Raw genomic sequence first — 14,194 nt, forward strand, 5'->3', positions numbered from 1 at the left:
TCAAATTATCTAATTCTTCACTTATTTTCAGTGGGCTATGTGTTTCTAGAAACTTGTCCATTTCTTATAAGTTGTCTGTTTTGTTGACATATAACTATTCATCATAATATTTTCTTTAACAGTATTTTGTATTTCCATGGTGTTGGTTGTTACTTCTCCTCTTTCATTTCTTATTTTGTTTAGTTGTATTTCTTTTTTCTTCTTGGTCAGCCTGGTCAAAGGTTTGTTACTTTTGTTTATCCTTTCAAAAAACTAGTTCTTGATTTTATGATCTTTTTCTTAATTTTCTGTGTCCTCTCTGATCTTTATTATTTCTTCCTATCTTCCAAATTTTGGTTCTGTTTATTGTTCCTTTTCTAATTCTTTAGGTGATAGATTAGGTTGTTTATTTGAGATTTTTTTTCTTGTTTTTTTTTGTGGAAGTTTTGTATCACTATGAACTTCCCTCTTAGAACTGCTTTTGCTGCATCTCCAAGTTTTTGTATGGTTGCGTCTTCATTGTCATTTGTTTCGAAGTAATTCTAAAATTTCCTCTTTGATTTCATTGTTGACCCAGTGGTCTTTTAGTAGCATGTTGTTTAGTCTCTATGCAGTTGTTTTTTTCTCTTTTCTCTTTCAGTGGTTGATGTTCTACTTTTATGCTCTTGTGGTCAGGAAAGATGCTTGAAATAATTTCTGTTCTATTCAGTTTGCTGAGGCTTGTTTTGTGCCCTAGAGGGTGTTCTATGCGCTCTTAAAAAGAATGTATATTCTGGTTTTTTTTGGATGTAACATCCTGGAAATATCAATTAAATCTAATTGTTCTGTTTTGTCATTCAGGATCTTTGTTGCCTTCTTATTTTCTGTCTGAAAGATCTATCCATTTCTGTCAGTGGAATGTTAGAAGTCTACTGTTACTATATTCCCATCCATTTTTTTCCATTTATGTCTGTAGTGTTTGTTTTATGTATTAAGTGGTTCCTGTATTGGGTGCATATATGTTAATGAATATTATGTCTACCTCTTGTGTTGATGCTTTTATGTGTGTCCTGCTTTGTCATTCTTTGTGGTTTTTGTTTTAAAGTCTGTTTTGTCTGATATGACTATTGCCAACCCTACTTTTTTGTCATTTCCATGTGCATGAAATGTCTTTCTGTCTCATTTCCAGTTTGTATGTGTCTTTTGCCCTGAAGTGCTTTCCTATAGGTAGCATACTGTAGGCTCTTGTTTTTTTTTTTATTAATTTTTTTAAATTAAAAAAAAATTTTTTTTTAGGCTCTTGTTTTATTATCCAGTCTGACACTCTTTTGATTAGAGCATTTAGTCCCTTGACATTTAAAGTAATTATTGATTAGTATGTATTTATTGCCATCTTAAACCTTGTTTTGCAGTTAATTTTGTATTTTTCTTTGTTTCTTTTTGTTTTTCCTTTTGTGGTTAATGGTTTGCCTTCATTATAATGCTTGAGTCCTTTTTTGTTTGTTTGTTTTTGTGAATCCATTGTATTTTTTTGATGTGTGGTTACCCTGGTTTTCCAGTATTTAACCCATAACTGTATCTACTTGCTTTATACTGATCGTCATGTAAGCTCAAACACATTCTAAAAGATGTACATTTTCTTACTCCCCTTCCCCACATTTTTCATAACCTTTTAAGTGAGAACTTTTTTAAGATTGTCATTGATTTAAATTGTCTTTTTAATAACATAGAACTACTGATAAATTCTTATTGCATGTAATTCTTAGAGAAATAAAACTTGATTGCTGAAACCTATATAATGCAAATTGGTAGCATTCATTTTTAGTCTGGCACCAAAATGAAAGCTCCTTCACCAAGTGCTCATGGTACGTTACCAAGAATTTCTTTGCGTTTTCTGCAACCTGAACTGCTGAATGCCAAGTGAACAACTTCCTACTGCTTTTATCGATTTATTTCTGTGTACACCTTGGTGTCACCTAGCCTTCCCTGGGCATGAATGAAATTATGATGTACTAGATCCAATTCTTTTCTCTGAAGGTTAGGGCTTACCTGGTAGCTCAGCTGGTAAAGAATCCCCCTGCAGTGTAGGAGACCCCAGTTTGGTTCCTAGATGGGGAAGATCCCCTGGAGAAGGGAACAGCCACTGTTCTTGCATGGACAGAGGAGCCTGGCAGGCTACAGTCCATGGAGTTGCAGAGTCGGACACCACTGAGCGACTTTTACTAAGTCAGTTTAAGTGTTGTTGCCTAGCAACAATGCACTCTTAAACCTACGTTTGTGTTTGCATCTTTGAGAGAGCCTGCAGATCCCCTAATTTGAGAGAGTCAGTGGTGCATTTACTGCTAGGATGCTTTCCCAGAGGCTTGAAGAGTGGGCAGCATGTGGGTATAAAAGAGTTGTTCTGCACAGTTGAGAGGGGTGGCCTTACAAAGCATGATGAGATTTGGAAATCAGGGGGAGGAGAGTGTAGAACAGTCAGATTGAATTGCTATCATCATGTTTAAGTAGAATTCCTAAACTTTTTTTTTTAATCAAAAACTATCAGTGTTTTATAAAATGTTAGAAGTCCACCAGCCGTAACTTGTAGGTTAACATAGAAAAATCCCTATCACAAAAGAATTAACAGAATTATTTTGTTTTCAAAACGTCATACTTGAATCATAGTAAGAAAAAGAATCTCTTATACAGAGAACAAAGCTTACGGATGTTGAAGTAAGTTCAGACCCATTGTGGTGCTGGTGGCCCTGGGCCATGGGGTGCAGGATAACTGCACTCCTCGTGCTTGAAGAAGGGCTTCATTTGGGAGCCTTCAGGGGTCCCTGGACTGGGCTGCAGATGTAGATTTTCTTTCTCTTTTTCTCTTGCTCTTTCTGTTTTTTTTTTTACCAAAACTTTTGAACATCTGCAGAAATACAGTCATAAAACAAACCTCAGTGTGCCCATTTTGATTTGAACAGTTCCCACCCTTGTATTTTGCTTTTTTTTTTTCCTCCCCTCTGCACACATGGTTTTTGAAAGTGTTATGTCTGTATGTATTTACTACTTTATTTTCAGGCCAGGTGTGTTTTAACACAAACCCCAGACAGCATATGCTATTCACCAGGAACCCTTCAATATACATCTCTTAATGGACACCATTCCAGTTTTGTGCCTAGCATGATCATTACTGAATACATGCAACTATAAGAACCTAAGAATTTTAAAGAACACATTTTTACTGTTGTTTCCCTTTGGGGAGAATATATATGTTAACTCTTTTGGTTGCCACCATTCTGTGAGATGCAATTCAGAGAATGCTGGAACAGAGTAGAAAAAGCCAAACTCTGTAGTGACTGCTTCTGGCTAGGATAATAATGTTAGTTAGTTTCCTATTGGATTTATGAGAATAAGAAAAATACCAGAAAGATCTCCTGTGTTATGTGTGTGTTTGGACTCTGGGTGCTCTTTGGACTGTCGGGCATGAGGAGATGGCCACTGGGCAGGTCTGCTGTGATTCGGATTTGGGACTTGAGTGGCAGGGACATGTGACTGCTGTGCGAGGGTTATTTTTGGGATCTGGGTGTCGGCTTCTCGTCAGAAACCATAGAAAGTTAGTGGGAGATGCACTTGTGGAGGCTCAGAAAGCAACAGGCATTGTTATGTGAGTTTTTGAACTTTTGAACATGGGTTGTTGCTTCCGCAAAGAATTAAGTAGTGACAATGACAATGAAAAAACTGGCCTGTTACAAAAATCAGTGGAGGAGAAGGAACCGGAGAGCAAGATAAGTAAAACTTTATCTTCATTATTCAGTGCCTTTGGAGATGAGGAGCTTCCCGGCAGTGGACTCAGGGCCAGCGTGTGGGCTGGGGTTTTGGCAAGGCTGGCACGCAGAGAGGGCCCAGCGCCTGGGCGGCTGCTGGACTCCTCTCCCACGTCCGGGCTCTTTACTGGGTCTGGACACGTAGGTGAGGCTGACGGGAACGCTGACGTCACCGCTGTGGGGCACAGTGGTGAAGGTGCCCGGGGCCCTCCGTGTGGGGGCCTCCCTGCTGGTGAGGGGCCCTGTTCTCCAGCCCCGGCGCCCCCTGACCAGGGCCTTGGCCACTACCCTCCCTGCCACTGCCCAGCCACCTGGGAAAGCTCAGAGGTGGGGAACAAGGTGCTGGTCACTGTTCATATTGGTAGTGCTGCTGACTCCTTAGATCTGAGTGGTGAGGAGAGGGCAGGCGGAGGTCTTGTTTATGGTGACCGCAAACTGTGTAGGAATTCCCAAGAGAGCAGGTTTTACAATATTTGTGCTGTTGATCCTCACGGCCCAGAAGGTGGAGATGAGCTGTGTGCTCGTGCGTCTGAGACAGCTGCAGCTCCCCAGAGCTGTCCAGCTGTCACCTCTGAGGGGGCCCACAGAGGGGCCCAGCCTCCAGACAGCACTGGCCATGGGCCTGGGGGGTCGAAGGCCCCTGGGGCAAAATTGCCCCTGCAGGGCAGGCCACTCCCAAGGGGGAGAGAGTGGGCTCTCAGTGAGAAAGCTCAACCTCGCTCTGCCCTGGTGAGTGACAGTGACCCACCCTGTGCCACAGACGTTGGTGCCTTGCTGGCACAGACCTTCGCCAGCTTCCCTGAAGCTGACACAGAAAGGAGCACATTCCGTAATGTGGGCACACTCCCCACCTTACACATCCACACAGACGCTGACTGCCTAGTGAGTGCACGCACCATCCCTGAAGGGAGATCGCCTGGCAGTTCACAGCCTGGGGGACTGGTGACTGATTCACAGAGTACTGTAATCAGTGGCGCTTCACATGTTGAGAGAGATGGTGATTGTGGGACCCTAACAGCTCATGCAGATCAGAGTTTAAACTCTGAAAGGGAAGGAGCAAGTAACTCTGCAAAACCACTGAAAGACAGCGATTGTTCCAGTTTAGAAGTTAGCAGATCAAACTGCAGAATCCTTTCCATAAGTCGAGATAGAATCAGTTTAAGTTCAGGAAGATGTATCACTTCAGGGACCTTTAGATGTCTGCCCACTCATGCGAGTTTCCAAGACTTAGCCCCTCACAAAGGTGACAGCCCAGGGCCCTTGGTGCTTGAGGAGCAGCGCCTGGGAGACCGCAGTGTGGAAACTGGACGCGGCCCGCATGCAGACAAGGCTGGCTTGTCTTTGCTGTCTCGGAATCGTCCATCTTACCAGGATGAGGGTGACGCTAGCATTTTGGAAGATGAGGCTTGTGGTAAGAGGGCTTCTGAGTGGAGAGCTGCTGCCCAGGTGGACCTGAGTGTGAACACCAGGGCCAGCAAGGCCTGGGCCCAGGGCCGCAACGTGGTGTGTGCAGTGCGGGCAGCAGCTGGGCCAGGGATGTCCCAAGACTCGCAGGGAGCACCTCCATACAGCAGGTCCCTCCTCAGCTCCAGGTGGCCCACAAGTGACCTCGTTTGCTCTGCAGGTGTTTTCACCTGCGCCGAAGAGGAGAGTGAAACAGAGGGTGAGTTGTGTGTGAAGAGCTCAGGGAAGGACCTTCACAGGCCAGAGAGTGCTGAGCAGGAACCCCCAAGAGCCAGTCACAGGGACACCAGGACAGCTGCCACAGAGAGGGTCCAGGTAGACCCCCAAACAGCCTTTGACTGGGAAGCAAATGCACAGACAAGCACAGTAGTGCCCAGTCAGGGTGTGCTTGTTCGTGTCAGTTCTGGTGGAGCAAAGAATCCTGACTTTGAGACAGCTCACCCAGAAAGGAACGATGAGGCCTGCCTAGTGAATGACGGCAGTCGTGAGGAGCTCGGCCTTACACCACCTGTAAGCCAGAGTTCAGCCCCAGGCGTGCAGGACTTGGAAGGCGTGCAGGTGAGCCCTATGTACAATGGTGGCAGCCCTCTGCCAAAGCAGGTTCTCTCCCAGTCAGCCAGAGATGCTCCTGAGGCCTCTGGTGGGCGAGCATCAGGGCTGAGAGAACCAGAGCTGATGGGTGGAGAAGAGGAGGAGGCGCTGCTTCTGCAGGAAGGCAGTGGCGGTTCCGGCACTGCCAGCCACGCAGGCCTGTGTGAAACAAGTGCACACGCATGCCCTTTCAGCCAGAGGGGTGCCAGGCCTACGGTGCAGGGACCTGCATTACAAGGGGACATGGGCTTGGTGGTCTCTGAAAGAGTGGAGTTAGGGGTTTATCGTGCAGGGTGCTCCTGCGTGGCTGGTGTTTACCCTGCCCAAGTGGATGGGCCGCAGGGGATTCCTGTCGTCCCAGGTGACTGCGGGGAGGTGGCCGTCCCAGATTGTGAGTACCCGGCTCTGTCGCTTGTGTCTGAAGAGCTGTCTGAGGGGGATTTGCGGAGCCCCCCAGGGCAGCAGCACCCCCAGTTTCTGAGTGCACTTTCCTGCTACCCGATGGCGGAGCTGGCAAGTCAGATGTTTTCTGAGGGACCGGCAGATGGTTGCAGATATCAAGCGGGCTGTCCATGGACTGATACAGTCAAGAAGGATACCTTAGAAGATGAGCAGATCTTTAGTGAGGACCTGCACTGTAAGCCCCAGGACCTGGAGATGTCTTTGTTTTGGATGGAAAAGCCTCCTTTTCAGCTACCAGTGGCAGAAGATACAGTCATTTGGGGATGGCAAGAGACAGGTGCACACTTAGTAAGTATACGTATCAGTTTTTATTGATGTGATGTGCTAATCTTTCATTTTGCTTTTTAACTTGAAATTAACAAAGGTTTATTCTAAACAATTGTTAGTTGTTTCAATGTTGTTATAAAACGAAATTAGTAATATAGCATCAGTTTAAGCATTTCCAAACTGCAGAGTGTGAATTCGGTTCCCTCTTAGTATATTGAAGCTAGAATCTACATGTGGACTTGGAGCACTAATGCCTATGGTACAGGTCATCAGGCATGGCTGTTTGTGGAGGCTACCCGACCCTGTCTTCATCCATCCTGTCCTCGCCACTGGCTCCCTATGGAGTGGAACAAACATTTGGCCCATTGGGTGTTTAAAATCACTGCAGAAGGTTACACTTGGAGAACACAGAGGAGTTGAAATCTCTGCTTTCTACTGCTTTTGCATGGCAGCCGTCCAGGGAGGTACACTTGGCGCTTTTAACTGGCTCCAGGATGTCGGTTCTCTCTTCTCATCAGAAGCACCTGCAGGGCTCTGGGAACCTTACCGCTCAGGCCCCACTGGTTTGGGAGAACCAAACCATGTGATCCTGCACTGAGCGGGTCGTTTGAGCATCTTCCTAGAATTTCTGTAATAAATGCAAACATTCAAGAAATAGCAAGTTGGTCTTGTTCTTGATGCAGTCCTTTGGACATGTATACTTGTAGTAGCAAAATCACGTTCATTCAATCAGTTTATTTTTAGTGGTTTTTGTTGTATTAGGCAAGAGAAATAGTAATAGTGAACAGATAGATGTGGCTGAAATATTATGGCTATTATATGGAAACAAGCAAGTAGAAATTAAATTTTATAATTTATCCACTAACCTCCGTTCTTTCCATTCCATGCTCAGATTTGGAAGTTTTTCTCAAAACAGTTATGTTCTGGTTAATCAATTTTACTCCTGCAGTAGTTCTGGAGGCGAGCACCACTTAACTGCTTCCCTCAGTGGATGCGGCCCACAGCTGGCCCCAGCTGTCCACACCTGTCCCTCAGGTGGAGCACACACAGCTCCTGCTCTTGCACAGGAGGGTGAGGTGCGTGTGCGCTGCTGAGTTAGCTGTCAGCTGCGCCTTGTGCCTGGCAGTGTGCTCACCTGACACACTACACTTACTGGTACTGCTTTTTGTTCAAAACTCTGGTCCTCAAAGTGCCTGTGCAGACATCTCATTAAGCTATAGGTAGCCGCTATTACGCTGTTTTACAAGCCAGAGTTATAGATGTCATGATGATTGTGAAGCCTTTGAAATGCTCTGAGTTGCTAAACTTAGTGCCAATCCAGGACTAGTCCAGGCTCACTTAAACTTTAGAAAACAGACACTTCTTTCCCTTCCATATCTCACCTGTCTTACATTCTCCATCTGCCTCCCCCTCCTCTGATACTCAGTGTTCTGGTTCCCAATCACTAACTTGTTAGTGGGATGGTTTTATTTCCTGGCCAAAAGATGTAAGTCTGTGAGTTGGTAGGTTATTTATTTTTGTTAATGGAGCATAGCAGTGAGGGTAGTGTTTCTTTGAGTGTCAAAATTTGGGGATACTGCACTCTTCAAAGAGTAACGTGGGTCATTTGTGTAGAATGGCTTCAGAATGTGGCCATTAAGGTCAGCTCACTGCTAGTTCTACCAGCTATTGCTTGGCCATGATTTTTCAGGGGAAAAATAAGACTTAGGAAGCCACACAGATGAAACTTGAGTTGTTGATAATCAGTTGGAGGTCCCTGTGACTGCAGGAAAATAGCTGCATTTTGAAGAAATGTGTTTAGTACAAGTTGTTTCTCATGTGAGTTACAAGAAGTTAATGAGCTCTTGATAAATGTTTTGTTTTCTTGATATTAGAACACAGTTTTCTAATTAGGATCATTTTTGTGAGTGAGTTAGTTAACCTTCCTCTGCCTTGGTTTCCATACTTGTGTCATGGGGCTGTCATGACTCAACTCAGGTATGTGTGTGGGGTGCACCTGGCACCCAGCTGGCTGTCACATCTCCGTTCTTGCATCCCCGTCATACCTCAGAATATCCCTCGAATGCTGACTGACTGCTGGAGATTGTGTGATGCCCCTGATGCCTGATTTGGATTTGAGTGTTTCCTACTGTAGTCAGTTGTGCATGGGTAGTGTTCCAGTCAGCTGTGTCATAAAACCTTGCACAAGTTGTCAAATAGTAGAAAGTAGAATTTTATGTTATTACATCATGAAACATTTGTTCCTTCCACATGTTTCTTGGGCAACTCCCTGCTGGGTTCAGGACTGCAGGTGTCAGTGTGCCCAGAGTGTGTGTGCCTTAGAGTGTGCCCAGGGTGGACACCCGGGAGCCTATGGGGAGGACAGGACATGCCTTGTGGGCGAGCAGAGGGGGAGGAGCCCGAGGCCTGCGTGGCTCTCAGGATGCTGTTTGTGGGCATTGTGCTTCCAGGACTCTGTGTGTGTGTGTGTGTGTGTGTGTGTGTGTGTGTGTGTTGTGGGCATTGTGCTTCCAGGGTGTGTGTGTGTGTGTGTGTGTGTGTGTGTGTGCTGTAAAATGTGTGTTGGTGATGCAGTATAGCCAACTGCAGGTGGTGCTAAAAACAAGGAAGACCTTGTGCAAATTGCAGGTTGGAGTTAGGAATTTAGAGGATGTATAGCGTGTCAATGAGGTCAGGAGTCTGTTCCGTGGGTAGAAAACTTGATGCGTGTCACGTTGGGAGAACGAGACTGGGTGTAACCAGAAGAGGTGGGTTATGAGAGTATTAGTATAGGAAAGAATAAAGGCGTGAATTTGAAAAAAAAGAGAGAAAAGGTGTACCTGCTGAGGAGGGCAGTGGTGCCCATGAGGTTGGGGGTCGTCTGTTACTGTGCTCGGTGCAGTCCTGTCTGCCTTGTTCTCGGACCACCTCGTGCTGTGCCCGGCACTCACTGAGGACGTCAGAAGTGTGTTTGTTGAAGACACAGATGGACGTGCAGGAGCAGAGTCCAGCAATAAGCTGGAAGTTCAGATGTCACATAAGAAGGGAGCTTGACAACTCAGTGCTTCTTGAGGGAAACATTCTTGAAGGAGAAGGGGTACCCTCTTCTTTGCCCTGTCTGGTACTTAAAATTTAGAAGGACTCCAGATCAACCCTCATGTAGGTGCCTGGTTCTGGGCGTGATGTTTATTGTCCATGCCTCGAGGTGTGGACAGAGGATACTCTATAACTATCCACATCAGCCCTCTACCTTAGTTTCACAAATAGTTTTTTCACTACAAGTGTTAACCACCCCAGCTAGAGTGAATTTATTATGTGTTTTTTTTTTTAAAAAAGGTTGTTAACCCATACATTGTTTCCTACTTGGCTCATCACGGTGCACTGGCCTTAGAGACGGCCTCTCTGGGTGGTGCCAAGAGGCTGCTCCCAGTGTGGAACTGCTCCCTGGGCTCCTGGGACAGGGCCTGTTCCCCTTTTGCAGCCCTGGCCCTGCTTGGTGGAGTCGTGACATGCAGTCCCTGGAGAATGCAGGTCGTGGCCAGGCTTGATTAGAAATTGGGGTGGCTGCCCCAGGACATAAGATTTGGGGGACTCTTCAGGGTTTGTAAGCAGGAGAGAGAAAATTCAAGGGTGGTGGTGGGTTTAGTGAGGTGTGCCAGGAAAGACCTCAGCAGTCCCCAAGGGACGCAAAGGTGTGAGCCAGTTGAGCAGACATCTGGGAGCGTTCTGACACTCTCTGAGCCCAGAGAGTCGAGGGCCAGTGTGTTTGGAACAGCCTGAGGGCCATGTGACTGGAAATGGGCACAGTCACAGGCTGTCCGCATCTGGCGCCTCTCCACCATGACTCTTTCATTTTCTGCAGCCTTTAGCCTTTAGCAGTGTTCAAGATTTATTTTAGAGTTTTATCCATCAGTTCTCAGATTTGCAAATCTGTGAGTTGTGTTGGGTAGTCTGGACCAGAGAAATAACTGAGTCACCAGTTGAAAAAAGTTGATCAGATACCCCATGAAGGCAAGACTCTCATTCCCATTTCTTGAGAGCCGTTCACTTGTTAAGAAAAGAACATCTGCTGGTGAGTGTAGTTCTGAGTGCATCAACTTCGATCACTTTTGCATCTGATTTCTCCCTAAAAGTATGTGTAAATAGGTTCAACCTTTTTCACATAAATTCTCTAGCATGGATGTGTTTTAACTCTAAATTAGTAAGTAAAATTGCAGTGATTGGAATTTGGATACGAATAAACAGATCACGTTTTTTCTTAGGTACCAACAGCCAAGGTTTCGGAGCTAAACCCTAATGCAAAAGTATGGGGCACTCCACTGTTACAGCTGGAACCGCGTGGAGCTGCAGACGGCGGCGTGAGCACAGTCTGGGAGGCGCCGCCTGGCCGTGGCCACCTCGGTGAGTGGGCGGGGCTGGGCCTCTGCTCTGGGCTGCAGCCTTGTTTCCTTTGAGTTCACCTTTGGGAAAGTATTTAAGATCTGTGTCATGGTTGGTGACAGTATTTACGAACCCTGAGGTCCCTCACAGTTAAGTTGAAAAGGTTAGTAACTGCAGGTATAAATCTTTGTTTTAAGAAAAAGCTGTTCTTCTAACCCTTCTTCTTGGGGTGAAATTCTTAATTACAGGATTGGACACCAACGGTGATGGTGACAAAAGTCATGAAAATGTTGCGCTGTCAGATCTACAGGAGTCAGACCAGACAGCCATGAGCACTTTGGGTCTGGACCACTCAGAGTATGAGTCACCGCCTGAAAGCAGTGAGACAGGTAAAGCTGTTTTATGATTTCATTTTCATATATAGAGTATGGGCTTCTTTATGTTGCACTTTTAGTTCTTTGTTCATTTCTTCCTCTTTTTTGTTTCTTCCCTTGTGGTTTGATGATTTCTTTGGTGGCATGCTTGTGTTCTTTTCTCTCTAGCTTCTGTGTAGCTATTGTAGGTTTTTAGATTTGTGGTTACAGTGTTCCTCATATATGTTGACCTGTAACTTTATCTACTTGTTAATAGAAATAACTGATAGTCATGTAAGTTCAGACACATTCTAAAAGATCTACGTTTTTACTTCCTTCCCCCACATCTTGTTTTTTTATGTCATTTTGCATATTCTTATCTCTCCCTTAATTGTATATAGTTGTAGTTGCTTCTACAGATTTATATTTTAATCTGTATATGACTTGTAGTTATAGTTGCTTCTACAGTTTGTATTTTAATCTGTATACTGACTTACATAAATAATCTTCAGTCCTTGCTGTGTCTTCCTTTGCTAGTGGGATTCCCCTTTCCTATAGGTTCTTCTTTTCAACTTCTAGAAGACACTTCAACATTTCTTCAGCGCAGGTTTGGTACTGATGAATTCTTTCAGTTTCTTCATGTCTGAGAAGCGCTTTAATCTTTTCTTCAATTCCAAATGATTGTCTTGCTGGGTAAAGTAATGGAGGTTGCAAGTTTTTACCTTTCAGCCCTTGATATGTATCCTGCCACTCCCTTCTGGCCTGCAGAGTTTCTGCTGAAAAATCAGTTGATGGCCTTATGGGGGTTCCCTTGATTATAACTCCCTGTTTTTCTCTTGCTTCCTTTAGAATCCTCTTTATCTGTAACTTTTGCCATTTTAATTATGACATGTCTTGGTGTGGGTCTCTGAGTTCCATCTTGTTTGGAATGGGACCCTCCATGCTTCCTGTTCTTGGATATCTGTTTCCTTCATCAGCTTTGGGAAGTTTCCAGCCATAATTTCATCAGATGCATATTTTACCCTCTTCTCTGTCTCTCCTTTTTCTGGAACCTCTGTAATGTGATTTTAGTATACTTGATGTTGTCCCAGAGGCCCCTTAAACTATCCTCATTTTAAAAAATAGCTGAAGTGGTTCTTTGCTATTCTTGTTGGGTGGTTTCCGTTATTCTATCTTCCCGATCACTTGTGAGTTCTTCTGTGTTACCTGATCTGCTTTCAGTCCTTACACTGTTTTTCATTTCCGTTATTGTATTCTTCAGCTCTGACTGGTTCTTTTTTAAAAATTATTTCCTAGTTTCTTGTTAAAGTTCTCACTGTGCTCATGTATTCCTTTCCCAGCTTCAGTTAGCATTTTTATTAACAATACTTCGATTTTTTTAATCTGCTATTTATCTCTATTTCATTAGTTTTTTTCTCCCTTTCATTTGAAGCATACTCCTCTGTCATCAGTGCTGAAGCAGAAGCCTTGAGGGTTGGGTTCAAGCCGGTTCCATTCCCTCTAAATATGTGCACCCCACCCACTTCCCCCACTGCAATGGCTTCTCCACATTAGTGGAGAGTAGGCCAGAGCACGAGGGGCTGGAGTGAGCTGGTGGTCCCAGCTCACCGTCAGAGCTTCAGGCAGTTTCCTGTCCACTCCTCTGTGCGCAAAGGTACTATCAGTGGCTACTGTCACCCTATTTAGACATTGATGTGCTTTAGAAGTTCTGCCTGTTAAACCTGTCCCTAAACAATGTACCTTTCTCAGGTTCCTTTGATTCTTCTGTAAGCTGACTCTTGTGCTGATAACTAGGTGAGCGGTGCTGGTCTGAAGGCCTCAGGGAAATGTAAGACCCAAGCAGTTCCTGAAAGGCAGGTCAGATTTGAGTAGGAGAAGACGAGACTGACGAGAAGGTGAAGCGCCGGGAGAAGTGCAGACAGGAAACGTTCATGTTAAAATTGAGTCAAACTCAGGAGGAGGTGGTTCTTTGTGAAAGGGGTATTTAAAGCGTTTCAGAAGAAAAAGAAGGGAGTTCTCTTTTGGGGTCCAGGGTGTGGGCCAGCATAGGAATTCCTGTAAGTAATGGGACAGCAGTTGTTCACCTCCGATTTTATTTCTGCCTTAATCTAAAAGACCAGACAGTTTTAAGACCCCAGCAGACCTGAGGAATAGGTTGCACGCTTGTTATTGATGGTCAGATGGGCAAGTGTGAGTGCAAGAGCGGCTGCACAAGGACCATGTTCAGACCCCCATGTCACTGTCTAGAGAAGGTTGCATGGCTGAGAAAGCCTGCCCTCCCTTTCTTACCACCAGCTGTAGGGTTACGTATGAAAGGTTCTTAGTTAATTACTGTGTAAGTGTTTGACGTTAAATATTTATTTTCCCCTAGAAGGGAACCCAGAAAGACCTTGTCTGCACATTTGCTGCTGACCTTTGTGACCATGTGCCTGGCCCCTCACTGCCCTCCTCACTCTGCCTGGATTACATAGACCATCATTTCAGCTACTTCCTTGCATCTAACTTCCTTCATAGTTGCTTAGCAGATGCCTCTGACTTGTTTAAATGTAATTCTCTACCTACTCCGTGTCTGTTCCTGAGCAGATAGACAGATGTGGCTAAAGAAGACAAGTGTTGCAGTGTAGAGTGGTCTCATTTTCCATTCACGGTTTCAGACTTGCAGGGGCCTCTCTGGCCCCACAGTGCTGCCCTCGAGCTCCTGGAGGGCCATTTCACACCTGCCACCTTCAGGGGTGTAGAGCACTAATGAGGTACCACTGGTGTACCGTAAACATCATGTTTGGAATATCCTTGCTTTCTGTAAGCTTTATTTTCCTTAGCTTGAAGCAGTATTCAGATCATTCTAGAACTGGCTGGCTGATTCTTCCAGTTGAACTTGCTGGGTAGACAGCTGAGAAACCATCTCCCGTCATGTCAGGGTCGTGCCCGCTACCACGGAGA

At 45.1% G+C, this 14,194-nt stretch overlaps 1 protein-coding gene across 4 annotated transcripts in view; it reads left to right on the forward strand.

Annotated features, from left to right (window-relative positions):
* LARP4B (La ribonucleoprotein 4B) overlaps nucleotides 1–14,194 on the forward strand; it is a 77,077-nt gene that overhangs the window by 29,073 nt on the left and 33,810 nt on the right. The window contains exons 1-4 of one of the 4 annotated variants that reach the window (XM_043883177.1): nucleotides 3,213–5,780; nucleotides 6,324–6,563; nucleotides 10,784–10,922; nucleotides 11,150–11,290. In XM_043883177.1, coding sequence (XP_043739112.1) covers nucleotides 3,621–5,780; nucleotides 6,324–6,563; nucleotides 10,784–10,922; nucleotides 11,150–11,290 — 2,680 coding nt within the window. In that variant the 5' untranslated portion in view covers nucleotides 3,213–3,620. Of the gene's footprint in view, nucleotides 1–3,188; nucleotides 6,564–10,783; nucleotides 10,923–11,149; nucleotides 11,291–14,194 lie in introns of those variants that run through there. The other 3 variants (XM_043883176.1, XM_043883175.1, XM_043883178.1) reach the window with 3 other exon arrangements.

This window comes from Cervus elaphus, chromosome 23 (assembly GCF_910594005.1).
Source record: "Cervus elaphus chromosome 23, mCerEla1.1, whole genome shotgun sequence".
NCBI lineage: Eukaryota > Metazoa > Chordata > Mammalia > Artiodactyla > Cervidae > Cervus > Cervus elaphus.